Source organism: Larus michahellis, chromosome Z (genome assembly GCF_964199755.1).
Source record: "Larus michahellis chromosome Z, bLarMic1.1, whole genome shotgun sequence".
Lineage (NCBI taxonomy): Eukaryota > Metazoa > Chordata > Aves > Charadriiformes > Laridae > Larus > Larus michahellis.
Window position 1 is genome coordinate 70,806,159 of NC_133930.1, and position 16,065 is coordinate 70,822,223.

The 16,065-nt window shown below is 41.2% G+C and overlaps 1 protein-coding gene across 3 annotated transcripts in view; it reads left to right on the forward strand.

The window, feature by feature from the left end:
* Positions 1-221: 221 nt before the first annotated feature.
* MTAP (methylthioadenosine phosphorylase) overlaps positions 222-16,065 on the forward strand; it is a 37,784-nt gene continuing 21,940 nt past the window's right edge. Inside the window, exons 1-4 of one of the 3 annotated variants that reach the window (XM_074570508.1) lie at positions 222-348; positions 4,863-4,949; positions 11,239-11,297; positions 13,695-13,862. In XM_074570508.1, the coding sequence (XP_074426609.1) occupies positions 328-348; positions 4,863-4,949; positions 11,239-11,297; positions 13,695-13,862 (335 nt within the window). In that variant the 5' untranslated portion in view covers positions 222-327. Of the gene's footprint in view, positions 349-686; positions 826-4,862; positions 4,950-11,238; positions 11,298-13,694; positions 13,863-16,065 lie in introns of those variants that run through there. The other 2 variants (XM_074570510.1, XM_074570509.1) reach the window with 2 other exon arrangements.

Below are 16,065 nucleotides of genomic sequence, written 5' to 3' on the forward strand. Positions count from 1 at the left end.
GTTCCCAGCCGTGCGAGCTGCATGAGGCAGGACAGCCGGTACCGGCCTCACACCCGTACACCGTTCCCTCAGGCCCGGGGAGAGCGGAGGCCTCGGCCGTCCCTGGTCTTTCCCACCCGGGCGGCGGGGACGGACCCGCCGGGCCTCCCCTGCCCTCCTCGGGCCGGAGGTGTCGGGGAACCGCCTCCCCTCAGCGCGGGCGGGCGCTGCCACCTAGCGAGGAGCGCCGGGCGGCGGCGAGGACGGCGGACGAAACCCCGCCGGGAAGCGGGGGCGGGGCCGGGCCACACGCGGCGCCGCCGCCTCACCCTCGCCCTCCCCGCCAACATGGCCGCCGCGGCCGTGAAGGTAAGCGCGGGTCCGCGCCGCCGCCATGGGTTGGGAAGGAAGCGATGGTGGCCTCCCGCCTCTCCTCTGCTCCACCCGCCGGGAGCCGCCCCGGCGGCCCTCAGCGGTGGCAGGCGGGAGAGAGGCCGCCATGGCGGGCGGCGCTGGGCCGAGTGCCGTCCCCCCCCCCGCCTGGCGCCCCAGGCCGCCGCCTTGCCTGCTCGGGGCCTCTGCCTTGGCTCTACCGCCCGGAAGAGGCGAATTTTTAATTTTTAGTTTTAGTTTTTTTCCTAAAAATTAAAGCCGTATGCCTCTCTTTGTCAGGGTTCCCGACCTGTCCGCGGCGTGTGGGATCTGTCCGTGAGAGGAGGCGGGGCGGGTTGGTGTCCGCGGCGGGGCGCGCAGACCCCGCGGCTGCCCCAGGGCAGGAAGCAGCCGGCAGAAAAGTTTCGCCTGCGCCTTGTCCGTCCCATGTGCTTAACAAAATGGCTCCAAAAGGTGCCCGCCTGCGTCAGGGGTGAGCAGGCCAGTTAGGCTGAAACTCTGGGTTTGTGTTCTGACCAAAATACGAATTAAGTTTTCCGAGGTGAAGCAACTCTCCCCGTCATTTTGGCGTGTAGAAATCAGTTCTAAGCTGTCTTTATTTTACAGAGGTTGTCTTAGCTGTAAATTGTATGCAGCTTGCTGTTTATCTCCTTTTACATGAAAGTCTTTAATGCCATCCTTTTCTCATTATCCCCAAAACAGATGGTTTTGTTGGTTTTTAGTTTGCACAAAGACTCATAGCTGATTGCGACAATGCCTAATATACACTAGTGTTTAAGACCCTCAGATGGGCAAGTGTAAGCTGTTACCGCACTGATATTTCTATGTCTTGTGCCAAACAGCAGGTGAAGAAAGGCATACACTACGGTGTGGTCATCATTTAGACTCACACAGAGAAATGCTGTTGATTTTGTAGTTAACTGGTGTGATAACTTTTTGTTAGGTTTCACTTTTGTTGCTCTTCATCCCAATGTTTGAGGCGGACTATACCGTAGTAAAATACTTAATGTTTCATTCTGCTGCAATGCCATTTTACTTTAGATTTAATTCCAGATAACCTCAGCTACAGCTTCCAGTAATTTTTACAGGTTATGTCCTTCATGTCCCTTTGTAGGATGCAAAGTTTGGAATGGAGCGTACAGTCTTGCATCTCTCCATTTTTGGGGTCACTCCTAGATGTGACTGTCTCTGCCTTTTGAGGAAAGGGGAGACTTTTCTCCCTGAGTCAGCTCCTCTCTGCCATCTCTTGCCTTCAGTGCCTGGGCTGCTTGCCACAATGCCTGTGGAAATAGACCTTGGCTCCCTTGGCAGGAAATCTCCCCACTGAGCCTAGAGCAGCTGCATTGCTTTTGATAATTCACTAAAAGGAAAGAATTTAACATAGAATCAGATTTTTGGGTCTCCAGCCCACAGACATGGCTGATATTCCTGGAGATTATGTAAACTGGAGGAAAAATAATTCTCTTGCAGGGAGGTCAAATTATTTTTAGGGTTGGAGCTGCCAGCTCCAAGTTGGTGTTACATGGTTGGAGAAGCAACTGCTTCAATAAATCTCTGCTGGACGAATTTTGCTTCCACTGTAGTAGCTCTCCTGTGAATTATAGTGAGCCCAGTGTTTCTCTAGCCAGTATTGCCTAAGGTGGCTTGAAGGTTGACCAAACTGCTGCTGAGGTGTTTGAGGAGGAAGGCAAAAGCAAATTCAGGGTAGTCTAGCTCTTCTTCCATGCTGTGGGTTCTCCACCTGGTGGTTTTGCCAGCTCATTGCACTGCTGCCATTTCTGACAGCATGGCCCTTGGTGTAAAAGCCTGCTCTGGAACTGAGCTGTGCAAGCGCCGGGAGGCATTGATGCCACTGCAGCAGGAGAAGTCGGGAGCCCAAGAGCAAGGCTGAAAGGCGCTTCACCAGGTCTATGCTGCCCTGAACAAACCAAGCTCTGTGCTGCCACAGGTCAGGTGTCCTGCTTTCTGGTACAGGAATGGTCTGTTACGGTGCTGGATCTGTGTGTTCATAATGACCTTAAGGCATTGCAGTTCCAAAATAACTTTTATGTCATGTAGCTGTAGCTGTTACCTCCAGCATTGCACTGTTTTCCTCAGTCCCAAAAGTGGCGTTTTCGCTTCGTCAGACATAAAAATTCAGGCAGATAAGCACTCCCTTTTGAATATTCTCGATCTGAAGTCATAGGGCACAAATAAAACAAGCATTATACCAAACTAAAACTAGTTAAGTTACTGAAGGAACCATTTTTTTTCTAGATTAAAAAAAAAAAGCGGGGGGGCACCAATTTGTCCCTGGCTTCTGTTAACGTAGTAATCTTTCATGTTTACTGAATGCATGCATGAACAATGTTAAAGGTGGTCTTTTGTTGATTTTGAGTTTTATGATTGCTCCTTTTGCACGCTTCTTATGTGATTCTTAAGGCAAAAAAAATTATCCTAAAATTTGTGTAGTTTTCAGGATTTTTGTGAACAATCGAACAATCTGAATGTGAAAAATAAGCAACGTGGGAACAGATGCATCAGTACTACTGCAAACAATGATCTAGGTCTTCCCTAATGCTTGAGTATATTCAGGGTTGGAATTTGTGGATTTTTACTGGTATTTTCCTTTGTGCTGCTCCTCGTGCTCCACAGGGGGGTAGCAAAAAGAAATAGGCAGTCTGTTAAAACTAATTCAGCGTATCAGCGTTTACACCATCTGGTGTGGAAAGCCTTCTCAGAGAGGTATTTGATGTATAACGAAGACCACAGGGCCTCTGCTTGTTGAAACAAAATGCTTGATGAGCCAGCTATTATAGTGGTTGAACAAATGAGGTCTCTCTGAATGTGAAAGTTAAGAAAAAACTAGAGTGAGAGACAGTTGGGTGGGCGTTGTGGAAGGGGGCTGTTTTGTATTGAAGTCTGGAGGTTTTACTTGAGAAATTTTCTGTCTTTAAAAATAATAAAAAAATGTGGAACCGTGCAGTAATAAGTCATGCCAGAATGGTTCCAATTTTTTCTTCCATGGTAAGCAACTGGGCCATTATATGAATTGTTCAACTTAAAAGTGAGACAAACTTTGCAACAACTGGTCTCATTGGAAGCGGGGAAAAAAGCAGTAGCATTTGCCCTGTGTGTGATAAATGGTGACATTATTTTTAAATACCATTACTAAGCTTGAGGTTGTGAAGGGCCTGAGAGTACCCATTCCATCCAAAGAGCTAGAAGTGTTCTGAAATCAAGAGAAAAGTTGACTTGATTGAAAATGGAATCGTCACTAAAAAGACAAGGCCAAGATACTTTCCAATGATGAACTAGAAACAAGAACGTTGAGATGCATTTTTCTTTAGCTGGAATATGAAATCAGAGGTGAGTTTAGTCTCAGTGAGATTATATGTTTCAAATTACCTTTTTTTTTCTTTCCCCTTTTTAAAAAACAATTCGGACAGATAAGCAATAAGCAAGAACAAGAAATCAGTGAAAGCATGACAGATAGGTGGTAGTTGTGAGTCACTTCATGCTTCTTCACTACAAGTTATATCAAACTCGTCGTAGGACTTTTAGCCTGATTTCTTAAGGAAATAAAATATGTTTTATTTAAGTGGCCCATTGCTTTGCCCTCCTTTTTCCCTTTCCATTATGCCTTGAATTTGTTAGTCAATTTCATAAAAAAATTTGGGGAAAAGTCATTGAAAAGACTTCATTAAAAAAGCAAGAGTCTGTTAAGTTTCTACTTGGGGAAAGGCTGTGAGTTTAATAAAAAATGACACTAGTGCATCTACACAGGAGACAGTTAGTGACCCAGCTGCAGGCAAAATTTGAATGAGCACTTAACCTTCCTAGGTACCAGATGACCTAACTGTAAATAGCAGTGCTCCCAGCAGGTGAAATTGTCAGCGATTCTTTTTATTTCATTTGTGAAGATGCTGTTGACCTGTCCTCCTTTTCAGAGGCTATACAGAGATGACTTACAGAAATGGTGAAGTGCTTAGATCTTGACAAGTCAATACAAAAACCCTTCTGATTTTTTGAGAAATAATTTTTCATTATTTTGTAGGTATAATACTATATAGTAATGCCTGGTATTCAGTATGGTAGTTATGTATAGGACTATTTTTCCCCATGTGAACAAGAAGTCTTTGTTATAATGTGCTTTATATAGGTATTTCTCACTCATTAGAGGCATTCCAAAGTAACACCCCTCATTCTTGTATTGGGAATAAATGATGAGCTGGCACATCTTTGTGTATTTTCCATAGGTTTTTTAATGTGGTATCTTTAAAAAGGAGAATCATAGTGTAGAAACTGGCAAGTTAAATACAGTTGTTTAAAACCAGTCATTTGAAATTTCCTTTCTGGGAAACTGTGCTGGGCATACTATGTTTTTTTGATCTGTAGTTTAGCCCCATCTTGGTCAGAAAATACATTTTTAGCTGCCTGGTTAGTTTTTCAGACATGCTGTTAAATGAAGTGAGATCTCAAGAAGACTAATATGTACTTTTCTGTTTAAGATTGGAATTATTGGTGGAACTGGCCTGGATGATCCAGATATCTTAGAAGGAAGAACAGAAAAATATGTTGATACTCCTTACGGCAAGGTATGTATAACCTATTTTTTTATTACTGAGACTTTTTGCTGGTTTAAAATATGTTTGTATACTGCAAGAATTTTTAGACTGTTAGAATGCATAAAGGAGGTACTGTCACAAGACTGTTTACTTTTAGTTGCTATGTATTGTGTGATTCTTAGTTTGTAGAAACAAGGTGTTACAAAGATGATGTGCAGAGGAGGCTATACCTCTTCTTGTTTGTAGATTGGATGAATTTATAAACTCAGTCCTGAATTTGCAATCAAGAGGTATAAACCCTCTATCTCAAATTTGTGCAGTTGTGTGACCTGTAGCATGTGTCAGATTGCTCCGGGAACCTCTCCGAATTGCAGAAATCTGTCCTTTGAGGCGTATGAGCCACCATTTTCCCTGTTCACCAGAGTCACCTGTTTCCCATTTTCACTGAATTACGCTTTACGTACCAATGCTGTCATTACAGTCATACTTAGAACCACATAATTTGAAACTGATTTGAAAATGAAGCTCTGAAACTGTGTTTGTGGCATAGGTATTCTTGACCAGCTCTCCTTCACATTGCTTCAGCCCTTTTCCTCAGCAAAAGGGAGTGGAGGCTAGTGGTGTTTCTCTACACACAATGCCAAGTGTCTTGTGAGGGACAATTCCTGCCCCAAAGCATTTATAGTAGGAACAGATAAGACAAAGGATGAGAGAGAGTTTTATAGGCAGGAAATCAAGGGGGAGAGGGGTTCTAGTGTCATAAGACCAGGGGAGTCTGGCTGCTTTGTAATTGCCATCGAAATTGTATCTTATGAAATCTACCACTGTAAGCTATTATACATACAATAAAACATCTGGCCTGTGGCAGCAAGAGCCATTCTATGCATAGAAGCTTGGCAGAAAGCTCAGAGCTGTAGTGTGTGATTGAAAATCTGAATCTGTGCCTGCATTCAAAATGGTTTAAGAGGGAAATAAGAGTGTGAAGAGCAAGTGGGGTTTTGTGTGTGCACCATTCAAGAAGTGCAAAGAGATAAAGATTGAGGAGAAAACATAACCAGAAAAATACATTTGACTTTTCCACCATCCTTAAAAATCTCATAGCAAACTGCAAGAGAATGAAGGGAACTTGCCTCCTCCATTTTCTGTATCCTGCTCTCCAAACGGTAGCCAGTGCTGGTCTTAAAGTAGAATCCACTGGCTAAACCAAACCAGTAGGTGGCCTACAGCAGGGTTTAGTGTTAACTGAGAAGAGCAGGAGTACCTGCAGGATGGCTTCTACACAAGGGAGTGGAAGAATCTTCCTCAATCCTGCAGCTTTGGTCAGTATGGAAGGCTTTTTAAATTTCATTTAGGAAGCAGGTTTCTGTGTTCTTCACAGAGTGCAACATGAATAGAGGAAAATAAATTTTGGTTGCCTGTTGTGGTTCGTGAGAAACTTTGATCAATGGACTGGCTGTGTCTGAGCTTGTGTATTATGCATTTAGCATAGGCTCAACTTAAAGAAAAAGCTTACGAGTATTCTGGTTTTGTGTATGGGGCAGGGGTATAACTGAGGAGTCATAGTAGGAACCCAAGTGTGGATTCTAGATACTGCAGTGGGCTGCACTGGGACTGTTAAGCTCACCTGGATGGAAAACTGCAACTTCGTGGGACGTCTGTATCTGTGCAAGGGAGCACAGCCCTACTGAGCGTTTGTTCTTTCCCCTGCTGGCCTGTCTCTTTTCTCTCTGATGTAGATCTGAACTCCTAACAACTCAGGCCATTGGTCTAATGGCTATTTCCTGTAGATTCACTCCTGCATAGAATTGTGTTAACTTCAGTGTTTGAATACAGTTTTCATCCTCGTGGAGCAAATGGTGCATCAGCCTTAGTGTTAACATGTGCAGGACTTAGACCACAAGTTACAGTGCCATAAAGAGCATTGAGTGGCTCAAGTTGGTGGACTCGAATTGAAGCAAAACCCAACCTCACAGATTTGATTGGTATCATTAAGTGGATTAATGCTTGCTTATTTTGCTGCTGAAACTTTTTAGCATTCAGGAAGGAGCTGTTACACAGCCTACCTACCTCCCTCATTTTTGATAACTCGAAAGGGTTATCAAACATTGGAACAGGCTGCCCAGGGAAGTGGTGGAATTGACATCCCTGGAGGTATTTAGAAGGGTAGACGTGGTGCTTAGGGACGTAGTTTAGTGGTGGTTTTGGCAGTGTTAGGTTGATGGTTGGACTTGATGATCTAAAGATCCCTTCCAACCTAGACAATTCTATAATTCTGATTCTATGAACTATAATTTTAGAATAACAGAGATGAGAGAAGTAGCTATTGCTGAATGCGAAAGAACAAATGAGAACTTTTTTAAGTGTGCTTGGAAACGTTTAGAAGCTTGTGGTTTATGTTAGTATATTTTTCTAAAGGTGTATCTTGTTCTTGATTGTTACTGAAGTAAAGCCAAATTGAGATTTTTCTGCCATAAAGATGCTTCTGCATTAGAGCTGTGACATCAATGGAGAGAGAATCTGCCTGAAATTTTAAGAGGTAAAGGGCTTAATCTAAATAAACTGTTCAGAACTTTGTGGTCCTTTAGTTGTAGAGAGAATTAGAGATGGAACATCAAGCCTATTTAGTTCAAGCAAAACTAGGAAGAATGAAAATGAACATCTGAATGCCAAAAGGAAAATACAAGACATAGTTTAAAAAATGCATGTTTTTTTAAAGGAAAGGAAAATTCTATTTCTTTAAGTTTTGGGTTTAAATTCTCAGGTTTCTTGGCAAGGACATAGCCAAAAGACTTTTAGCTGAAAACGTTTCTGGTGGTGACTTTCCTTGTCACCTGTGACATTTGACAACAGCAAAATAGATGGGTTTTTTTAATGCTGTTTCTTTACTATCAGAGGCAGAATAATAGCTTTTGTTTGTATAGAGTCCTTGAGTTATGAGAATTTTTGCAATTCTCTGTATTGACTTTGGTCCTCATATGATCTTTCAAGCTACATTAGTAATACTAGTGAAAATGCAGTACGTTAGGTTTTTTTAAAAATAAAAATGCTTACAGCTGTTAATATTCCGGCCTCCTTTTCTCCCTTCTTTCCTTCCACCATTTTCATTGCATCAAAAATTTGGTTTTCTATGGAAAATACCCTAAAACCTATTGGCATTCCATCTCCAGATATGGAAAATATTGTTCTCTTACAGGATAAGAAAGTTGCTTGCAACAAGATTTATCTTCATCCTTGAATTTTGAAACTACTAATAAAACTTTTTCAGTATATACTTTCTGTTAGATTGTTTTACTTAGCGGATAACAGAACTTGGTTGAGTCACCTTTCCCCAAATAAACAAAATATCTTCCTGTTCTAGAAGATTATTTTAGATGCCCCCCCCCTCCCTTTTTTTTGGTGATAGGTATATCTGGCAAAAAAACCAGGGGGGGTTCCACCTTGCAAATGAGCATTTCCTCGCTTGCCTCAGGAAAATCAGATCATGTGACATAACACTTAAGCTCCTCTCCTGCGAAAACGATGTACATCATTTGGTTCCTACACTAGATCACAAGTTAAATGAAGGCTTGGGGAACCTATGAGATACTTTTCCATCTCAAGTTTTCGCTATATTTTTATTTTGCTTGTTCTTTCTCTTTTCTGTTCTAGCTTGTTTCTTAGGTGAGACCAAGAAAAAATGAATTCTGCAAGGCGCGCATTAACAATACTTTGTGTTTATTTATGTTGCAAACAAAGGGGATTTATTCCAGTTGTTTGTCACTGTCATGATTTAGGGTTAACTGCTCAGGGTTCTTTGCTTCCTTTTCTGTTTTGCAACACTGAGTAATATATATCTGACTTGGATTTTGTGGAAGTGGGGAGTAGTTAAATAAGTATATGAATTATTAATGTTTGAGAACTTTTTATTGGGCCTTTTATTAATCCTGCTTTAAAAATACTGTATCAGAGCTTTAAATTTGCATTGTGACATTGGAAGTTTTTATTATTTTATCAGCCTTTCAAAGCTCCTGACTACAACTGAGATAATAGTAGAGAGGTACAGCACTGGAGAGAACTTGCGGGAGAAAGAGAGCAGAACGGAAGCATACACTAGCTCTGTTACATGGTTAACATATAGTTTGAAATTTCTGTGTCTTTCACTTCCTCATAGCTTTACACACTCTGATTTATCCTTAATTCCTCTCTTTTAATCACCCATGATGCAGTATCTGCAAATTCTTTTCTTAAACTGTCAGTTCATCATTTAGCAGTGCATTCTTTGTTGCAAATCTTTCTTTTTCTCTGCCACGTTTCTTGCAATCCTGTGCAAGAAAGGTGTTCAAGCAGTCACTTGGAAGATGCCCTGAATGTGTTCTGTGGAAATGCGTGTAAAGATGGCAATGGGTCCTATTACACAGCCACCCTGAAGCCTTTTGAAGTTACTAGGATGGCAGCAGATAGGGAAGCTGCAAGTAGATTTTGAAGCCTGTTAAGATTTCAAAGCTGTTGCGTTCTTGCTGCGTCAGCAGCAGCGTATGCCAGAATTCAGTGGAGTTCTGTGGTGGGGGTGAATATCAAATAGCAGTTAGATTGCACCTTTCTACCCCAAATCTTTTGGAAATTTATATAAACTTGAATCTATTGCTTGCAATAGACTTGAGTCTGTCACTTGTAAAGCAAAGGGTCCAGTCTTGAACTTACTGAGCTTTATGTATTCATTTTGATAGGAGGCAAGGAATTTTGGCTGAAGTCCTCCTTAGTTTTTAAGAGTATTTTTGTATCCTGATGTGAGCTAAGTTGCATGCTTATTACTACACGCAGCAAATGTGTGCTATCTAAATGAAACCCAAAAAACAAAACCCCAAATGCCAATTATTGTGAACCTTCATTGTTATGGAATGTTGCAATATCAAAATGCCTTGGCAACTGGACAGCAAGGGATTCACTCTGTGTGAAATTTCACTCTTAAAGCCACGTCTGCTTCAGAAGAGTATACGTAAAGTCAGGTAAATAGATTAAATGTTTAAGTGTCAATAGGTTAATATTAAATGGAGACTTTTTAAAATAAGTCAGGATACACTACAGTTCTAAAAATAAATTTTCTGGAATGTTCCCTTTAAAAAAAAAGGCTAATCTGTGGCTGGCAGAATTTAAACCTAGGTGATTGAGTAAATTATGGTGCTTTGAAGAGATTGCACTTTAAAAATGACTAAAAAGAGCTGTGCAATAGGGAGTAGAAAGTGCTGAATTTATTAGAAATCACTGTCTCTAAAATGCAGCTATGTGGGACTCACATATTACTTTATTATACATCTCTGCAAATTTTCAAATGTGTAATAGAATTAACAGCTGTAAAACTAAGTGCTGATTGAAATCTCCTAGCTAGCATTAAAATACACATAAAACTATATCAAACAGCAGGCAACAGAACATTTCTAAATGCAAATGTGTGAGTCCTTTCAGACACTTGCAGACTTGTGATCAGTAAATAAATCATAATTTTATTAATAGCTATTTCAGCTATAAATCCCAGGGCATGGAAGGAAAGATTGGCAGAGTGGCTTCCAGCTTATTTACGGTTTCTTCAACGCTGCAATACAGAGTGAAACTGAAGCAGTTCTGAATTGGGCATGAGAAGCAGCACATCCAGCTTCACTGCTTTTCATCACAAGTGCAGTTTAGCATCTAATTAAATAGACGCCTGTTTCTGCTGCTGGTACCAGGCATTCCCTGTCATATCACAGTTCAGTTCCCAAAAGCGGGGCCCCCAGCAGCAGGGAAGAGGGAGGAGTAAAGGGTGTGTTGGAGGAGTCTAGGACATAAATGTGAGCTAGGAGGCCATGGTAGAGAGCGGACAGAGGAGTGAACGGGGAGTGTTATGGAATGGACAGATTAAATGTGATTTCTGTTGGGAGGGGGCTTTCAGTAGGGAATGGCACCTGTTTAGCAAAAAGCAACCAAAGTTTACAGGAGAGAGTGAGACCTGCTAGCCAATTTAAAGGCAACATGTACATGCGCTTTTTTTCATGTTTGTGTAGCACTGTTTGAAATAATACTGTTTCAAAGTATTTGAAGTATTACTGTTTCAAACCCTAAAGTAAGGTGTTGCAATATTAATGTTACTACAAACAAACAAAAAAAAAAGTGATAATCTGCTTCCCCTTCCAGACTGTTTTACTAACCTACCATATCAAATTACAAGTGCTGAGCTGAAGAAAATGTGAGGCTACGGTGGTAAACAGTATTTCCTTTTCGTAACTATCCTGCTTATGTTTAACTAGCTGTTAAGGTGTCTATTGTGTTTGTCACTGTAACTCGTTCTTACTTGCTTGTTTTGCAGCCATCAGATGCCTTGATATTGGGAAAGATAAAAAATGTGGACTGTGTGCTGTTGGCAAGGTAAATGAGCGTTTTAAGGTGTTTTATATTATGTGTCTTGATGTTTTCTCAAAAGGTTTTTCTTTTTACGTTAGGCTAACTGAATTTTTACTCTGACTTCATCTTACTCTGTGTGGTTGGTAGCAAAGTCCAACAAAAGTCTGTTTTTTTTCCTGAAAAAATTTGATGCTGCAGGGAGTGAGAGTATTAAAAATAACATCTAGGTTAGGAAAGAGAAGTCTAGTGGGGGATGCTGCCCTAGTAAAAACGGCAACCTGCAAGGCTGTGTGCTCAGGTGGTAGGTGGGTGATGCCTAATACCCTCACTAATCTGTCTGCTCCCTGTGTTTGCAAATTTCCTTTGTGAAACTGGGAAGTTGCCTGTTACCAGATGAACTGTGTCTCTGGTACCACTGTAGGCTCTTTCAAATCATTGCCTTTGGTTGAGTCCTCTGGCTCTTACCTTTATTGCTTAGGAGACTGCATCCCCTGTAGTTCTCCCTCCTGGGGTCATTTTTATTCAGACATCTCTTACCATACTTGGAAGAGACTCTGGAAGCAGGATCTGCAGATCAGTGCATGGAAATTTCACACTAATGTAACCATGGATATCTAGGACCAATGTGCTACTAGATCAAACATAAGAATACTAACACAGTTCTCAGCATCTGGACAGCATGGGCAGAGCCAGGTGCTGATAACAGGATCCATCAGCAGTCCCGCGCAAGTCAAGGTGATGAATCAAGTACAGGATCCATCCAGGGAGTCCAGGCAGGAGCAGTAGGAGATGAGGCCAGAGGCAGGGTTGGAGACAAGGCTACAGCGTGTGTCCGAAGTCCAACAGAAAACCAGTCTGGAGACAAACTAGGCAAAGTAAGTCTGAAGGCCATCCAGGAGACAAGGCTGGGGACGGGCGCAGCTGTGACATGGCTCAGGCCAGGAGTGAAGGCTGGGGCCTGAGCTTGGAGGCAGGAACACCTCGGCTCATGGGCACCAAGTGTTTGGGTGGAGGCCCAGGGTGAGGCTGGCCAGGGCAGTTACAACCCAGTGGTGCACTCAGGGCCCCAAATCTTTTCATAACAGATTTTGCTGTTAAGTTACTGACTGTTACCATCTCTGCAGCTACACTCCTGACTGTGGTTTTACTTTTCTTATCTAGCATGGACTTTGCTTATGTAGCTTATTACACCTGGACAACATTTTTCTCATTTTCTCAAATGAAATGCTAAGCCAAGATCTCATAGCGGTGCTGTATCAAAGTAGGCCTTGGGCTACAGATGGCTGAACAGCTCAGCCGTGGTTTACGTCCTCACCGGGATTTATCATCATTCCCATACAACCCTCATGAGTTTACTTTTGGGGCTAAGGTACCTGCAACTTCACTTCATGTTTTTGGGAAAAATAACAGACTTGCTCGTGAATGCCGGATTGAAAAAAAAAAAAAAAAAAAAAAGGCATATATATTCTAGAGGAGGATTATGACAGCAACTGCAGCATTAAACAATAAATCTACATGCGTAGTAGCTTATCAGAAATGCTAATGACAACGTGGGAATCCTGCCTGACAGTGCTTGGTCATGTTTTGTTCAACTCCCAGTTCCAAATTGATGGAGTTCTTAAGACCTTTTGGTCTCTGCGAAAGAATCTCTTAGGAAATTAAGTTCCTCCTTTCTTCTAACATGATTGAAAATAATTTTCAAATGTGTTTAATCATTATGTGACTGATGTAGCTCTGTAGCGATGATGGAGATAACACAAAAGCTTGTGCTTATAAGACTAAATATTTGTTGTCTTGGTGAAAAAGTATACTGCAACAGTATGAAGTCATTCTTACGGTTTATGAAAGCTGTCAGATCATTTTAAGAATAAAGAGAAAAATGTGGTGATTCTACTGTTTACTTTGGGAAGGTGACAGATTAAAACATTGTGTTCTTTTTGCTTTTAATTTCCTGTGATGTGCCACTTTTTTCTGGGAATACAAACAGCACTTCTGAGCAGAAAATTTGTGCGGGTGTATATAAATCTTACAGATTTGTTGTAGTGTATGAAACATTTAATTTGCTACACCTGGGTTTTCAGAATCCACAGAACTGAATTTAAAAAATCAGAAAAAAATGCTTTTTGGTCTCTTGAAGCTATCAAAGTGTATTTGGATCGTATCTTCAAGATTCTTTTAATTAGTCTTGAACTTAAAAATTTTGCATTTAAAAAGAAAACTGCACTGCTACTTCTTAAATCAAATGCTGAGAGAACCTTAATACAGTTAGGAAAACAAGGTACACTGAAAGTGGCTGAAATGATCAGTTCCACTTCCAGTGTTGTTAGGGAAATTACATTTCCTGGAATTCTCTTCATCTGGGAGAAGGAAGGCAATTTCAGTCTGATTTATTTTACTCTCTTGCAACGTGTATCTTTGCAGGCATGGAAGGCATCATACGATTATGCCGTCGAATGTCAATTACCGTGCCAATATCTGGGCATTAAAAGAAGAAAATTGTTCTCATGTATTAGTGACTACTGCCTGTGGTTCATTACGAGAAGAAATACAACCTGGTGATCTTGTCATAATTGACCAGTTCATTGACAGGTGAGTAAAATTTGTTTTTAATTGTGCTTTTAGTTTTTGGGAGAGAAAAAAGGGTCCAAGTGAGGTTAAGCCATATAATAACATGTTAAATTAAGTTCTTGTGGAATGAGGTGATAGCCTCAGTTCTTATGGCAAAAGGTAAGATTCATACAAGAAGACATGATAGGAAACAGGAATGAGATTACAAGTACAACTCTAACACATAGAAGAAATACAAGGCTTTGAGCTGTATAGTTCCTTGGGAAGAGTCTTCTGAAGAGAAAAGATCTCCTATTTTCAGATGTGGGGAAGGATAAGAGTACAAGCTGTTCTAAATTCTGAGAAGAATCCCAAATGAGATGGAGAGGTGCAAGAAAGCGTAGTAGGAGCTGTGTAGGAAAACATACACATTAATAATGAGTCTCTACAGAAGAGAGATCGACTGGAACACAGTGGGAAAAGAGAGGAGGTTGTTTTAAAACAAGGATTGATGCTAACGTTTTTTATTTGCTAAGAATCATAAGGAAGTAAATTTTTTCCAAAATCTGTGTACTCCAGTCAGTCCTCCCCTCCTTGATTATCTGATGTTTAGAAAAATTCAACCAAGTGGAGGGGGGTAGGGGGAAGGGGAGGGGGAAGCTGCATTTAAAGGTCGCCAACTACAACAAGTATTTAAAAAATGTAGTTGCACATTTTTAAGAGGTAAATTTATTCTTAGTATCTATAAGTGTACTATATCTGGAAGTCTTATTTGGGTATTACACCCAATTTTAAGTGTTCGGAATGGTTTATGCAGCTTCTTTCTGCTTTTGGGGGTCTGATGGCAATATTTCATTGCCAACTGAACATGTATACTTAGGTTTGTTCTCTGCAGTGTAGTGCTGTTCAAGTTTTGACTTACTGACAGTTTTTGTGTGTGTAACTGAACTGCTTTTTCTTGTAAGAGAGCATGTTTTAATAAATACGGTGTATCTAAATGACTAAGTACCCTGCAGGAGCAAGCCCCATATAAACTGCTTCCTGTTATACTAGAGTTGATTTATGGGTGGAGAGCAGCTGGATTACTGACAATGGTCTTTTTTTTCTTATTTTTCTCAAGTCTAAAAGTATTTAGGCTGATCGCTTTGTTTATACAGATTACATCATAATCATCCTTATTCTGCCAGTAGTACTTGGAAATTAGTAATTTTAGTATAGATATTGGTTTATCTAGGAAAGATATTAAACATAATTTGGTACACGGTTTGGATGATTGCGAGTAGAGCACCAGTTATTTTGACAGCATTAGCAGACTCCTAGGTAGGTAAGGGGAGCCTAACCATGCAAAGCTGTGAACTGCATGTATGGTAAGAAGTAGCCTCTGGTGCGGAGAGCCTGCAGTTTTAAACAAGAAACAGTTGGAATGATTGCAGTTGTTATCTGCTATGGATGAGGGGTGGAAACATGGAGAAACTAACTCTTGCAGAGGTCAGGCACAAAGACATTAACGGAGCCAGGAAACGAACCAGATGTGAAATCTGACACCATCCTTCATCTAAAATGTCATTACCAAAATTAACAATTCATTTTGAAGCTATCTAATCTCCTCACATAGCTTTACATTTCCTAGCACTTACCATTCTGCATCATAACTTCTGAGCTGGAACGAAAATAATCAGCTTGGTTAAGTTTGGGTTTTAAGAACATGTCCCTTTCCAGAAAAAAAAAAAAGTTATAGAACAAATAAGTATATTTATCTGATGTGAAGATGAGTGAAAGGACAGGGATCATTTACGTCACAGCAAAGAAGGCAAATAGTATTATCTTGGATTAATAGGGATGTTTCCAGCAGGTCGAAGGAGGTGATCCTTCTTCCCTTCTGTTCAGCACTGGTGAGACTGCACCTGGAATACTGTGTCCAGTGCTGGGCTCCCCGGTGCAAGAGGGACATGAACATACTGGAGGCAGTCCAGCAAAGGACCACAAAGATCCTGAAGAGACTGGAGCATCTCACCTGTGAGGAAAGGCTGAGAGATCTGGAACTCTTCAGTCTGGAGAGCAGGATGCTCGGGAGGGTGGATGTCATCAATGTGTATAAATACCCGAAGGAAGGGTGAAAACCAAGACAGGCTCTTTCCAGGGGTGCCCAGTGACAGGACAAGAGGTAATAGGCACAAACTGAAACACAGGAGGTTCCCGCTGAGCATCAAGAAACCCTTTTTCACTGTGAGGGTAACCAGACACT